Source organism: Dromiciops gliroides, chromosome 3 (assembly GCF_019393635.1).
Source record: "Dromiciops gliroides isolate mDroGli1 chromosome 3, mDroGli1.pri, whole genome shotgun sequence".
Classification (NCBI taxonomy): Eukaryota; Metazoa; Chordata; class Mammalia; order Microbiotheria; family Microbiotheriidae; genus Dromiciops; species Dromiciops gliroides.
Window position 1 is genome coordinate 608,501,630 of NC_057863.1, and position 15,161 is coordinate 608,516,790.

Sequence of the window (15,161 nt, forward strand, 5' to 3'; positions counted from 1 at the left end):
CAGTGTCCTTTTGGCTTCTATAACTTAAAGATGTGGTGAGCTTAGGGAAGGACTCATTAGGAGCATGTTACTGGCCGAGCTGTGTGTGTTCAGAGGACAAGTAATAAAGATGACTGTAGGGCCAAATAACTGAGAAAATTAATGAACTGTCTGAAGAACAATGATTTAACCATCTCCAACTAGTTTCTGAGTAGTACACAGAGGATGACCTTAAAACACCAAAGATTTAGGTGAGAAATTAGGAAGAACTTTCCAGTGGTTTATAAAAGTTTTAAGTAGGGGCATTCTTTTTGGGCCAAGTAACCTTTGGGAGCCTCAATTTCCCAGAAAGGAGAGGCTTGGACTAGAATCTCAACTCCTCTCCAGCTCTGAACCCTATAAGTCAAATTAGCTTAAGAAGATTTATCTAGCTGAGGTCAAACATGAGAAGGCTGGTTCTCAAAAGAAACCAAAGAGTAAAATGAGCAGCTATGATATTTATACTTCAACCCACCCCCCCCATCATCCCTTCTATGATATACCTGAAAAATGGGCACCTAGCTTTTCCATAAAGACACCCAATGAAAGGAAAACTATTAACTCCTCAGGCAGATTATTCTGCTGGTGGAAGCTTCTTATTCTTAGTTTTCTTTTCTAAGTCTCCAACGGTTTCTTTGTAATTTTCAACTACTGCTCCTAGTTTGACTTCTGGAACTAAAGAGAACCAGTCCCATCCTTCCAGGTACAAGGCTTTCATAAGCATGGGGCTTTGTGCCAGCACCATTCCACTAAGGCTCCATCCAGTTCTGTGATTCTTCTCCTGGCCCAATATCCTATTTCTTCAACCAATCCTTAAATAGCACTAGCACCGACCTGTTTGAGGCCTTCCTCTGGAAACCCTCAGACATGCAGGAACAAAAAGGAGACCCAACATTTCTTCTAGGTGGTCTGACCACAACAGAAGACAATGGAACCAATCATCTTACTCCAAACTTCTTCATAAGACTCCCAAAATCCATTCAAGTTCTTGGCTCTGCCATAACCCGATGTTGACTCAAATTCAGTTAATCAAAATCACACCCACATCTTCAGACAAGCTGTCTAACGATGCTATGTCTTATCTTGTATTTGTGAAGCTGACTCTGAACCCAAGCTAAAGACATTTCCCTATCATTACTTTCCATCTCGTTGGATTCACTCAATGGTCTAGCATGTCAACAATCTTTCTGTATCCTAACTCCGGATTTGTATTGTACCTAAATATGACAAGCAGGCCACTTATGCCTTTATACAAATCACTAACTGAAATGTTCAAAAGCACAGATCCCCAAGCCATTCCAAACTGACATCAAACAATGAACAGTATACTCTGGGTCCAGCTTGTCTGAATCCTATTTTCCTATCATCTTTCCCACAACAGAATGAGAAATGGTTCAATCAAAAGAGCTGTGAAAATACAGGTGTATTATCCCAACCACTCTCATCGACAAATTTAGTAAAATGAAAATAAGGTTAGTCTGGGATAGTTTGCTCTTGATGAAGCATTCTCTAATCACTAACCTTTTCTACAATTTCACTCACCATCTCTTTAATGCAAAGTTTTAAAATTGTGTTAGGATTAGACATCAATCTCAGTGGTCTAAAATCTCCCTCCTTTCCCACAATCTTTCAAATTGCTGACAGTGTCTCAGCATTAACACCCATTCTTCTTTTGTTAACTGTCCAACTTGGAATAGTCTAAACAAGGTGCTAAGTGCTCTTTCTCCTTACTTATCTCAGAATTAATCCCCCTGAGCCACCTTAGTTCTGTTCTCTCCTTCCCGAAGCAAGATAAGAAACATGCTGCTCTGCCTTCTTGCAGAAGGCAGCTGTCATCACCCAGATGGCTGGCAAGCCTGGTGTCCTCTCCTTGCTACAGTCCTCCAAGCCCCTCCCCAACCCTGAACTAGCACAACTCTTCCCCTTTCTCCAACCTCAGCTCCAGCTTTCCCAACATCATTCTGATGCTACTGTGCCAAGCTTTGGCATTTATTTTTATCACCTCCATCACCACTGTCCCATGTCACACACATTTTAAAACATCTAAGCTGGCAGGTGAGTTCCTATGTCCAGCCACACTGGCTAACCACCTCAGGCAACCTAAGAATCCCTCTTTGAGAACCAATTTTATGATATTGTAGAGACATTTTCCAACAATTATTCAACTTCCATGGACTCCATATTCCTTCTGGTCTGTCTGTTCCATTTCAGGATGAGAACCAAGGATAAGCACTCCAGAAGGGCATACAACAGGATTCCATAATTAAGAAACCAGCTATCAAGTCATAAATTCATTTGCAAGAAGCCTATCCCCACCACTTTCCAAAATGGGCACCTGAGAGATAAGGGGCTCCAGTTCTGCCATCTTATCATAGCCAATGTCCAGTGCCTACTGGAGGGATGAGGGAGAGAGTCAGTTGGCAACCAAAGGGAAAGAGAAGCCCCCTCAACTTCTCTAGCCAGGGAAGTCGGTCCACTAGTATTGAGGAAGGGATTTGTGTTGCAGATTATTCATAGCCATATGACAAATTTCAAGGCTAATGTTGGGCAATTTACTCAATATATATTTAATAACAGGATTTTTGAAGAAAGTCAAACTACTAAAATGGACTTACCAAATATTGTTCAACTATCATCTCTATGCAGGATTCCCAGATCTACATACCCAGTGCCAATGTCTCTTCTGAGCTACAACCTACATCGCAAGTGCCTGTTGGACATCTCTGGATAAACTGCAAGTATCTCAAAATGAGTATGCCCAAAACAGAACTCATTGTCTTTTCCCAAATCCACTCCCCTCCTTCCTCTTTCTATTGTTATTAGCAGGCACCACCATTCTCGAGGTCAGCTAGGCTCACAACATGGGTGTAATCCTGATTCTTCAAACTTACTCATTTCACGTATCAAATCTGTTCATTTCTAACATCACATTTCTCTTTAATGTCTTTTTCTCCTCTCAAATTGCCACTACCCCAATGCAGGCCTTCACAGGCTTCCAGTTTATCTCTCTGCCTCAAGTCACACACCACCCCCCTGTCCAGTTCATCCTCTATTCAGAGACCAAAGTGACCATACCAAAGTGCAGGATACCTATGTCAACTGCCCCCACCGCCACCACCCAGGGGCTCCCCATCAATTTATGAATTTAACATAAAACCCTCTGCTTGGTGTTTAAAAGGCCCTTTCCTATTTCTCCCTTCCTCTTATACTTTATTCCCCCCTCCAAGAGCTCGACAAGCCAGCTATACCAGCCTACTTACTGTGCCACCTTAGATGATGCCTCTCCTGCCTCCACACCTCTGCCATGGCTGTCCCCAGGCCAGTTCAAATCCAGCCTCTTAGCCCTACTGTTCTCTCCTCTGAGATCACCTGTCACTTCCCCTGTATACAATTCTTACGCAGTTATTTGGATTCCGTCTCTTCTGTTAGAATCTAAACTGCTTGAGAGTTAGGTGTCAGGCACTATATAACGAGATTGCTAAACTGGTGTTTTTGCCTTTCTTTGCATCCTCAGGGTTTGGCACAGTGCCTAGCACACAGCAGAGATTTAATAAATGCTTGCTGATTTACAATCAGTTTTAATTGATCAGTTCCTTCTGCTAGACATAGGAAAAGTTTCCTTAATTGGAATGATTTGAAATTAAGAAGTCATTTGGAGAAAATCAGGAAAACTTATCTTTTGGAACCTATGAACAAACTGATGTTAATAAACTTTAATTTCCAGTTTTTATTGGATCTATTTCATTGGACTGGTGAATACTGCTACCCATCAAGGCAGACTGGTCCCTTCTCTGTACCCATTCAGAATCACAGTGGCAAATTCTCACACTGCACCATGTTACCTATAACAACTATGTTTACACATATATTTATACTACCAATTTTTCTAAGACAACATTACTTCCTCTTTCAGTGTTTGAATTGAGTCAAAGTATCATTGGGGGGGGGTGTGTGCAGCTAGGTGGTGCAGTGGATAAAAGCACTGGCCCTGGATTCAGGAGGATCTGAGTTCAAATCCGGCCCCAGACACTTGACACTTAGCTGTGTTACCCTGGGCCAGTCAGTTAACCCTCATTGCCCCGCCCTCCCCAAGTACCATTGTGAATATAATATTAATTGTTCACCAGAAATTTCTGCCTGACTATATGACTTAAAATGAAAACAGGAGATTTAACTATGGTGAAGAGGCAAGTATTTTTCTATTAGAATATATGAATTTAGAGTAAATAAAAGGGAAAAAATATACACAACAGAAAACTGTTGCTGTTTAAGTAATCCATTAAGTCTACAATTTTCTGTGACTTGATGGAATATATCTATTGATGCTTTGAAAGGCAGTGAAGGACATGGGACAAAGTACCTGCTGAGGCTTGTACTTTAAACAAACCAAAGCATGGCTGGCGTCACCAACAGTACCTTTGCTCTTTTATTTTTCTTGTTCCTTATACCACAGTAACAACCTGAAAAGAAAAAAACTAGTTCTGAAGCTGACTGACTCAGGAATGTGTTCTGATAGTGTGTGCGTAGTGTCCCCAAAGGGTAATTAACCCGTCCTATTCCCAAAATAACCTATCTGCCCTCCTCCCGCCTACCCCTGCTGAATTCTGAGGAGTAAATAAAAGGGTTTTCCCTCCTTCACAATCTCCTGCCATGGCAGCTTGCCACTGTCAAAAATAAGAGCCCTAAATCAATCCCTGGAGGCCTGGTGAAGACTGGTGGTTGCCACCTCAAATAAAATCCTACATAAGAGGTCATCCATATCCTTTTGAGATTCTATTCAGACAAGAAAATTAGTGCCAATATCAACATCTCCATCAATTTAGGAGCCAATCCATTTATTAAGAACACCTCTTTTGGTAACAATCGACGAGCTATATCATACATTAAACATCACCCCCTTTCTCTGTTGGTGGCTTTCCCCATTCCCCATAAAAATGAAGCAGTCTTTGGACAGATAGCCACGGCACCCACCAGCTCAACTTCCAGATGGCCACTCTTGGAGCCATCCAGAATGCTTCAAAACCCCATGTCCCTTGCAGATCTCCCTTCAGTCTTCAGCATGTGAATGCAAGAGCATTCCTAAAATGTTCCCCGGGTTCTTTGATTACTGCTGGAATTGACACACCAATAGCTAAAAAGAGGATTCTGTACCAATAATGTTGCATTGATTAAAATGCTCTCATGTTTTAAAAAATATCAAATATTATCATTTCAGAGTGCATTCAGATAGTTACTGCAACAGAGGAAATTTACACGGAACAGGATTTGTCTTTTTTAAGTACCATAATTTTTCAAAAACTACCTGGCACCTCCACCTCCTACCTCCCCCCTACCATGTGTGTAAGTACAATACATATCAAATGTTGATTCCACGTGAACTATAGTATTACAATGGACATCTTTATATGCTGTGGCCATAGGGCTCCATTAAGGAAGTTTAGTCACAAGGGAGACCTTCTGATCTGAGAGGCTTCTATCAGTGCTGTCAGCTTTTAAATTGATTCCAGCATCAAAGACAAGATGTTTGGTCCTTGAGAGTTCCAGTTGTTCTAGGGGCCTTAAAGAGTTCCTCCCCTACCACTGGCCTTTCTAACTAAACCTACTGAAACCGGCCTTTTAGATGCCACACTAATGGAATTCAAACCTTTTTTCCATGAATGTTTAATATTGAAGAAAGGAACCCCAATCATCCACACAACCCACATTCCAACTTAAATACAGCATTCTACTTGCTTGACATGATAACAACATAAATTCCTTAAAATTGCAATGAACAAAGCAAAAAATGCACCAGAGTACACAATGTTCTTTCTTTTAACAGACTGGTGTGGTCAAAGAGAATTCAACTAGAATACAGAGTCCTCAATTGAGACTATCAAAAAGAAAGATCTTCAGAAGAAATGCTAGCTGGTAATGAAAGGCCCTCCAAACTGCAAGTTGGTGGTTTATGATGACCTGAACTTTGAAAAACAAAATTCCATATCCATCTCTTGGTCACATTTACCTCCCTGCTGATTCGCAGTACAAAAGCCTCAGAACTACAGCTATAAAGCCCTCAATTGCAGCACTTATTAAAATGCTGAAGGACAGAAAAGTGGTTTCCTCAAACAAAAATGATGAGGGAAATACTCAACATACACAACCCACCTAAACTTTAGTCCACTACCAACAAATCCATTTTGGTAACAGAGAAAAAGAATACGTGCAAGAGTCTGGTTTTACCTTTACCTGAGGTTCTCCCTGGAGAAACAGAGCCACGACTTTTTCTTGTACGATTTGACTGCTGGGGTGTGGGTGAGCGACGGGTTTTTGGCGGTGGGCTTGCTGGCGGAGACGGCCGATGCCTTCGCCGTGGTGGGCTTGAAGATGGAGAGAGTCTACGAGTTTTTCTAGGGGGGCTGGAGATTCTTTTGGGTGGTTTCTTTGGAGGTGACCGGGAACGGGATGAAGATGATGATGAACTGCTGCCAGAGAGAGATGCTGACGAGCGCCGCCTTCTGTGGATCAAGGGACATTGACTAATTTTTAACCACAATGATTAAAATACCAGCCTTTCAGGTACGTTTTGCATTAAAAAAGGCAGTTTTTAAATTTTCCAATTTTTTAGTTTATGTAGCTAACCAAATCAAGAAACTTTAAAAAATTATGTGGAAAATCAAACTTTACATGATCTATAAGTTAGGAAACAGCTATTTCTGATAGTATTAACAGAAAAAAAATCATTCTGACAAAGGTGGCAGTTTTTGTTCTATAAGTTACCAGAATCATAAGAGTCTAATGCCATGTAACTTTTTTGTGTCCCTTTGGAATGTTAGTGTTTGAGTTTGCAGACATAATAAGTGGCAAAGCTTTCCACTTGAAGAACATTTGATTTTATTGAACCTTTAAGGTTGAATTTAAAAAACAGCTGTGTGTGAGTGGTTTTATTTGAAATATCTAAACAATCTGATCAATTTGTCCCATGAAGGACTAAGAATTGGGAATTCCTTTTAGCTACATAAACTTATAAGCTGGGGGCCTCATGAATTCTGCGACAAAATTTGTGTTAAGTTCTGTTGCAATTATGTGTACCTGCAGAATCCACCTTTGACGGCAGAATTCTTGAGAACCTGAAAAAAAGAAACCCTACCTTAAGTGTGAGGGAAATACCAGCTGAAAGGGAATCTTACACAACGTGCAAAATATTTTAATTGAAAATTGGCTCAGAAAGCACAACAAAGAAACACGCTGTTCATAAAACTCTGACATGAGAAGTAGCTGTTTCCATGGATCCTCCACTAGAAAGTCCCAGAGCCATCTCTCGCCTGATAAGGAATGGTGAATTTTGGAAAACTCCAATGGTGTTTACACATCACAGAAATGCACAGCCACACTGATCAGTGGTGTGCTGGAAAGAGTGCTGGGGGCCAGGGGGCAGTGCACCTGGGTCTATCTCCAGCTCTTGTCACATACCTGCTCTCTGACCTCCCCATAGGGGTGGTTAAGATAAAGCACTGGGCCTGGAGTCAGAAAGAGCTAAGTTAAAATACAGCCTCAGGTAAGTACTAGCTGTATGACCTTGGGTAAGTCACTCGACCCTTGTTTCCTCATCTGTAAAATCAGCTGGGGAAGGAAATGGCAAACCATCCCAGTATCTTTGCCAGGAAAACCCCAAAAGGTGTCAGACACAACTAAAACTAAACAATAAACATCCTTTCAAATGCCTAGGCCTCAAGCCTTCTTTCTCTATAAAATAAGGATTATCAGTCTAGGAAACCTCTCAGGTTCCCTTCTAATGTAAACAGTCCATCAGTTGCGATCAGCTCCTGGTAAACAAAGTCAATCATTCTTTTACCAATTCAACCCAGAAGAGAATATTTTTACATTTTGGGTATTCTTAAAACCTCTTCCCAATATCCTTAAAACCTGTGTATAACTAAACCATTAATCTGAAATATCTACAAACACCAGGGGTTAACGTTAAATGCTAAGGTTTTTTTTGTTTTAGTTGAAATCCAGCTTTACCTATAAAAAAAATCTAATACTAAGAGAACAGAAAAGGTCATTAATTTCATCTTCAAGTTAATCTGGCACATAGCAATCAAACTGCCCTTTCAACAAGTAATTAAACTGGAATGTTGTTTTTGTTCAGTTATATCTTATTCCCTGTGACCCTATTTGGGGCTGTCTTGGCAGAGGTACTGGAGCAGTTTGCCATTTCTTTCTCTAGCTCCTTTTACAATGAGGAAACTGAGGCAAACAGTCAAGTGACTTGCCCAGGGTTACAAAGCTAGTAAAAGTGTCTTGAAGCCAGATTTATATTCAGGTAGAGGAGTCTTCCTGACTAGGCTCTACCTACTGCATCACCTAGCTTCCCCATTAAAACTGTAATAAATGACAGCTCAATTCACAATCTTTTAGTTTGCAAAGCTGTTGATATACATTCTCATTTGAGATTTACAATCCCACGAATGAGTGCTACAGGTCACATTTTACAGATGAGGAAACTGAGGCCCAAAGAAGTGAAGGGACTTGTCCCTGGTCACCAACTGAGTGTCAGCAGCAGGTCAGGATCCCAAGTCCAGCCACGCCTAGAACTCTACCCACTGAGGAACACAGCTTCACTGTACAAGCAGCTCAAGCCACTTAGCTTCAGCACTATAGAGTTGTATCTAACATTCCCAGTTTGTTTGCTGAAATGAAGAAATCTAAACTTTTCCTTTCTTGTAATCTCATGATGGTTTAAATTAAAACCAACTAGAGGAAAGGTCAACCAATCCATTATCAGTCTTACTTCTTATCCTTTTAAACTATCTGGTCAGTCTTTTCGCACAGCTACTAGAAATGAGAAGAGAATTATCAGACACAAGAGACTTCACTGAACTTTACTCTGGGATCTTGGGTTGATTCACAAAATTCAGATGCCTACTTGCTAACCTGGCCCATCAAGTCCTTTGAAGACCAGCAGTTTACAATTTGCTTGAGACATGCTCCTCTACTTTAGTGGAGAGCTTCCAGTCCTGGTATCAAACCTATTTGGAATTGGAATAACTGTCAGCTAACTGGCTGATCCCAAGTAAACTGAACAAATTCTCTAAAAATGATGGCCCTTCAAATATTTTGAGCTTCCCAATAAAATCGCTCACCGTCTCACAGGAGAGCGACTTCTTCTATGCCTTGGTGGAGGCGGCATTCGTCTTGGTGGGGTTCTTCTTCGAGGAGACGGTCGCCTTCTTGGACTTGGGCGTCTTCTAGGTGAATATGACCTACCATTAACGAAATGGTATCAGCTCAAAGTTGCACAGTGTTAAAGTTTAAAAACCTCAGAAAATGAACTACACAAAATCTAGATGGAGATTATGAGAAGCAGCACTTTTAAATTATACGTTATATTTCTAGTGACCAAGTGTTTTTACTTAAGGCAGCTGTAGGGAGAAAGGGTCCCAATCTAATTCTCCAAGTTAATTATTTCAACCTCTGGGGTGGACATAAGTTATTGCAGCCTTAATTTCCCTTCACATTCTAATTTGAGAATTTAACAGATGGACTTCAAGTTACAACTTACCTTGACCGTGTTCTATGACGCCGTCTAGGCCGAGTATGAGAAGGGGACCGGGAACGTGTTCGTGACCTTGATTTGGATCGTGATCGAGACCTTGGGCGGGTTTTCTCCTTTTCTTTTTCCTTTTTTGAGTTTTTTTCTGGTGAAGGTTCCTTCGGTTCTGGTATAGGTTCAGGTTTGGGAGCTTTCAGAATGTCACTGTATAGAAACAAGATGTTTCATTTTTCTTCCACTTGAGTTATAAATTATGTAAAATGATACATTCAAGTCCTTCAAGAAAGGACTTGTATATAACAAAAACATTGGATGGTGGAGGGGATATGGGAAAGCTGGGACACTGTTGGTGGAGCTGTGAACAGATCCAACTATTCTGGAGGGCAATTTGGAACTATGCCCAAAGGGCTATAGAACTGTGCATACCTTTTGATCCAGCAATATCACACTGCTAGGTTTACATCCCAAAGACACCCCCAAAAAGAGAAAAAGACCTATTTGTACAAAAATCCTTATAGCAGCTCTTTTTGTGGTGGTTGAAAGAACTGGAAATCAAAGGAATGCCCATTAATTGGGAAATGGCTAAACAAGCTATGGTATATGATGGTGATGGAATATTATTGTGCTATAGGAAATGACAAGCAGGATGAACTTTAGAAAGGCCTGGAAAGAATTGTGTGAACTGATGTATTGTGAAGTGAGCAGAACCAGGAGAAATTGTGCAGACAGCAATACTGTTTGATGAAGAACAGTAAATGACTTAACTATTCTCAGCAAGACAATGATCCAAGACAATGCCAAAGGACTAATGATGAAGCATACTATCCACCTCCAAAGAAAGAACTGATATTGATGGAACACAGACTGAAGCAGGCTCTTTTTCACTGTCATTTTTTTTCTTTTATTCAAGTTTTCATATACAAAATGACTACTATGGTAATGGATAACCCATGTATAACCCGTATCTGATTACTTACCACTTCAGGGAGGGGAGGGAGGGAAGCAGGGATAAAAATTGGAACTCGAAATTATAAACAAAAATGTTTATTACTTTGAAGAAAAGGGATTTGTATTATTGGTGGAAATCCATTTCTAGCTCTAAAACCCATCATTCTCTTCCAGGGATACCACATGACCAATAGGCATACAACACTGATAATGATTTTACAATTATTCATTACAATGGAACTTCATAAATATCTAACTAAAGCTTTCTAGAGTACTTGCCTAGTAGAGGTTGCCTCTTGTATTGAAGGTTCCTTGGCCTTCACTGAAGGTTCTGGAAGTTCTGGGATATCTTCTTTCTTTTCTGGAGCAGGGGAGGGGCTTCGGCTCTTAGTTCTGTGACGGGGAGATCTAGAATGACTTCGTTTTCTCTCTCGCCTGACTGGGGAGGCTCGTCTTCTAGGAGAAGGAGATCTGGACTTGCGTCTAGGATGAAACAGTTTTTATTTCAGGTCTTTGCCCATTATGGGAGTGGAAGGATTTTTCATTGGTTTAATAAAAGATTGCATTAACTGTTCATAATTAAGGAATATCACATGGAAATCAGATATTCTGTTTCTTCCCCACTGGCTGAGGGATACAAGAAAACCAAAAAGGGACAAGAAAAGAAGCTTAATTATTGAACATGTCAGTTATAGCGGAACATAGATAACTTAGGTCTCTAGCCTTAAAGGCAAAATGTCAAGCTGTTCTATTTACTTCCTCATTCTTCCAGGAGACAGAAAGCCTGCATAAAACCCACAAAGAACAACATCTCAGAGGAACAGATTCATGCCTACAAACAAATCAAGCTAAAGACAAAATTTTAGGCTTTTAGTCAGCTCAAATTCCTGCAAAGAGTAACCCACATTCTTTAGACTTCAACCTTCTTGAAAGCAGGAACTAGCTGTCTTTTTAGAGCTTAGCAGTGTCTGGAACATAGTAGGTACTTAATGTTTATTGACTGACTAGTCCTAGTGAACGTAACTTTCAGTTCTATGATCAAAATTCATCATTAAAGTGAAGGGAAATTATAAATTAACTCAATTTTAGAGTAAGAGACCCTGTTTTTAAAGGCAGGGCTCATTAGGAAGGCTCCCCCCCCCACCCCGCCCCTTCACACTGAAGGAAGACTATAGTACTTTACTTGTGAACTAATAGCGAAGTCATTGATGACTGGTGCCTTTAAGTTACAAGCACTGCTTATATTGAAGCTTTCCTTCACCTATAAATAGATTTCAGTGTTAAATACTTAAGCAAAAGGGATTAGGTACTTAGCATCTCCCTTCCTCTTATAAACTACACTGGGGGAAAGGAGGAAATGAGAACCCTTAGGATGAAAAGTTTACTCAAATCCTCACCTTTCTCTGTAAATAAAGTGGAAAGAGAGGCTTGAAATAAAAATGTGACCCTACCCAGAATCCAACTTGAAAGGAAGAATACAGAAATAAGTATCTAAAGTCTAATTTCACTACGAAAACCTGTGATAGGAAATGTCTAGCATATTTATAAAAGAATCCCAAAGATAATGGGAATAGGTTTCTGATGAAAAGAGATTAACAAAACAGTGAGGGGGCCTGAGAGAGGGGAATGAATCAGAATGTTTTGTTGTTTTTTTAAACCATGAAAAATGAAATAATTTCTATTTTTCAAAACCCTGCATTTTTATCATCTGGGAGTTGTGGGTTAACTCTAGACAAATGAGTTCTGTAGGGCAAAAAGATGAGGGCAGAATAATTATAGCTATGATATCTCATTAGAAAATCTCAGCCAACAAACGAAACAACTCAACATTGCTTTCGTAATCAGAAGTACAATCCTCAAACACAAGTATCTCTTCATTGTACCTTCTAGGGCTTCTGGATCGCTCCCTTTTTTCTCTGCTGCTCTCCTTTTCTTCTTTGTCCCTCTTATCTTTGTCTTCATCTTGTTTCTTCATAGATGCCAGTTTTTCTTGTTCAATCTTTAAACATCAAGGTTACATTCAGATTGGAACATTTTTAAGATTAACAAGCACTTACTTTTAAAACCACACTTGAAAAGTACAAATATTACTATCACTATTATTCTATTTTTGTCTATAAGAGCAATAGATCTTTTAATTTAAAATTTGCTCTGATTTTCTAGTTGGTATGTTTGTAAAATCAAAGTTTTAAAAAAATCATTTGAAACTCACAGGGTCACGTGGAAAGGCACTCAATAAACCTAAATACCTTTGTATTATCCTGAATGTTTACAATGGGGCTTGATAAATGCCTGCCAGACGAATGTACAAGACTACCAGCCCATCACTTTTGAAATGAGTTAGAGAATTGCTACTCTGTTCAAGTTGGTTTAGTCCAAAGAAAGATGTACAGGACCATGAATGGGCATACTAGACTGCATGGTCTGACACTGTCATCCAGGTCCAAGGTCTATTATTTATACGATTCAGAATTGTTATTGGGACATGGCATTGAACTTGGGAGGCAGGACTCTTGAATTAGATGAGCTATGTGACCCTGGACATGTCACTTAACCTTTTGGTTACTTTTTTTGGGGGGGGCAATGAGAGTTAAGTGACTTGCCCAGGGTCACACAGCTAGTGTCAAGTGTCTGAGGTTGGATTTGAACTCAGGTCCTCCTGAATCCAAGGCCAGTGCTTTATCCACTGTGCCACCTAGCTGCCCCCACTTAACCTTTTGGAGCCCTGGTTTCCTCATCTTTAAAAGGTTGGACTAGATGGCCTCTAAGCTCTTTCTACCTCTGGACCTAGGACTCCAGCACATTTGAGAACCAGGATCTTTTAGGCCATAACATAGATTTACACAGTATTCTTCCATTTAAAAAATGATTTTAAAAATCCATCACCTAATTTGATCTTCCGAACAACTCTGTGAAGTACGTAAAGGTAATAACTAATAACATTTAGCAGTTTTTTTTACAAAGCATTTCCCACAGAACAAGCCTAGGAATAAAGTTTTCCTCTTACCCCCAATTAACAGAAAAAGAAACTGAGGCTCAACTATGATAGGATAGTACATTTAGGGCTTGCAGGATCTTAGAGGTCATCCAGTCTACTAGGGCTTCTTAAACTTTTCCCATTTGGGTCCCTTTTTGCCCAAGAAATGTTCACACTCCGCCCCCCCCCATATGGGAATATAAAATAGGTATACATAACCTTCTACTGTTGCCAAATTTTCCATCATACCCACAGTTTAAGAAGATGGGATCTAGTCCAATCCACTTCTTTTCCAGATGAGGAAAATGAGCTTACGTGGCCTTCCACCATCACAGGCTACTGAGTGGCACACGGACATTGCCATCGGGGGCTAGTCCCTCATCCTCTCATCCAGAAGAGGGGGCAGCCCTCTGTGGTCTCCTTTGACTGAAGATCTATAATTCTATCATCAGCACACATTCTACCCTCACCCCGCCCTCGTAAATTTTTGAAATGTATTCAGTCTCATCTTTCTGGATCTTGCTACCCAATATATCATATTATACTCTAGTTTTATATCAGAAGCAACTTTTGGTAAGCGCATCACTTAGGGTTTTTCCCAAGACACTTAAAAGATAAAGTCCCTAGAAGCCATCTTGCTACAACCACCATATTCAAGCACACACAGATCCAGAGAGTACGCCACTACAGAATGCCCTAAGTTTGGTGCTGACATGTTAATGACTCTTTGGGCCTGGTCAGCCAACTGAGTCCAAATCCACTTAACTCCACCATTAGCCATTCCTATCTTCACTTCCTCAAGAACATCATGAGAGACAGCCAATTACTGCTTTACTAAACTACAGTTAAACTGGACCTAAAGCATGTACAAAATTACTAGAATCTAAGACTTAACTATGTTCTCCTCATGTACTAGGAAAAAAATAGAGGACTCCAGTGTGGGTCGCCGAGCTATTACAAGGGTCCCGTTGTAAAACAAAGTACCTTCTGTAGACTGAACTTTTCTCACACAAAGATAAAGCAGCATTTTTCAAATGTATGTAGATAAAATAATCCATTTAACAGTGCCTGATTTCACAGCTTTTTCATTGTTATTTCTCAATCAAGGGATACTACTAGTATGACTATCACATGTGTTAAGATAATGGGTTTAGCAGATACTCGGGGACCCACCTGGAGATTTAAACTGAACTGGATGAGGAGGCTGACTGGATTATTGACTCCTAGTTAACTAGATTGTAAACACATCTGGCTGGTACTTAAGAGTACTTAAAGCATGGTTCTCAGAAGCAAAGAACTTTGACCACCTTCTGGCCCAGTCAACCAATCGGCTTGAAGAACCTCCCATTTCTGGGAGGGGACAGGAAGGAGGAAGCTGAGCCTGCAAAGAGAGGCTCTCTTTTGGTTCCTGACATTGCCTGGCGGCAGAGGACTTCACAGAAGAGTTGAGGAAAGATAGGATTGCCAGGTTGTAGGAATTCTGTTCTCAATCTTTCTCTTAATAATCTTTTTCTCAATAAGCCCTTAAAAACCTAAACTCATTTATCAGTGTTTTTAGTCAGTTTTTCCCAAAAACTGGGGGGACAGATTAGAACCTACATTTAGAAATTTAAATTACACACGAGGGTTAGACAAATTTAGACATGGTGGGAACTACAGATGGAAACGGAACACTGGAGATCA

The 15,161-nt window shown here is 40.3% G+C and overlaps 1 protein-coding gene across 17 annotated transcripts in view; it reads right to left on the reverse strand.

Annotated features, from left to right (window-relative positions):
- Positions 1-15,161, reverse strand: part of SRRM1 (serine and arginine repetitive matrix 1) — a 36,885-nt gene that overhangs the window by 15,564 nt on the left and 6,160 nt on the right. For 13 of the 17 annotated variants that reach the window (XM_043992331.1, XM_043992334.1, XM_043992328.1 and 10 more), the window contains 5 exons: positions 12,385-12,500; positions 10,781-10,984; positions 9,563-9,757; positions 9,144-9,263; positions 6,241-6,515 (listed from right to left, as the gene is read on the reverse strand). In XM_043992331.1, the coding sequence (XP_043848266.1) occupies positions 6,241-6,515; positions 9,144-9,263; positions 9,563-9,757; positions 10,781-10,984; positions 12,385-12,500 (910 nt within the window). The remainder of the gene's footprint in view (positions 1-6,240; positions 6,516-9,143; positions 9,264-9,562; positions 9,758-10,780; positions 10,985-12,384; positions 12,501-15,161) is intronic. The other 4 variants (XM_043992336.1, XM_043992329.1, XM_043992335.1 and 1 more) reach the window with 1 other exon arrangement.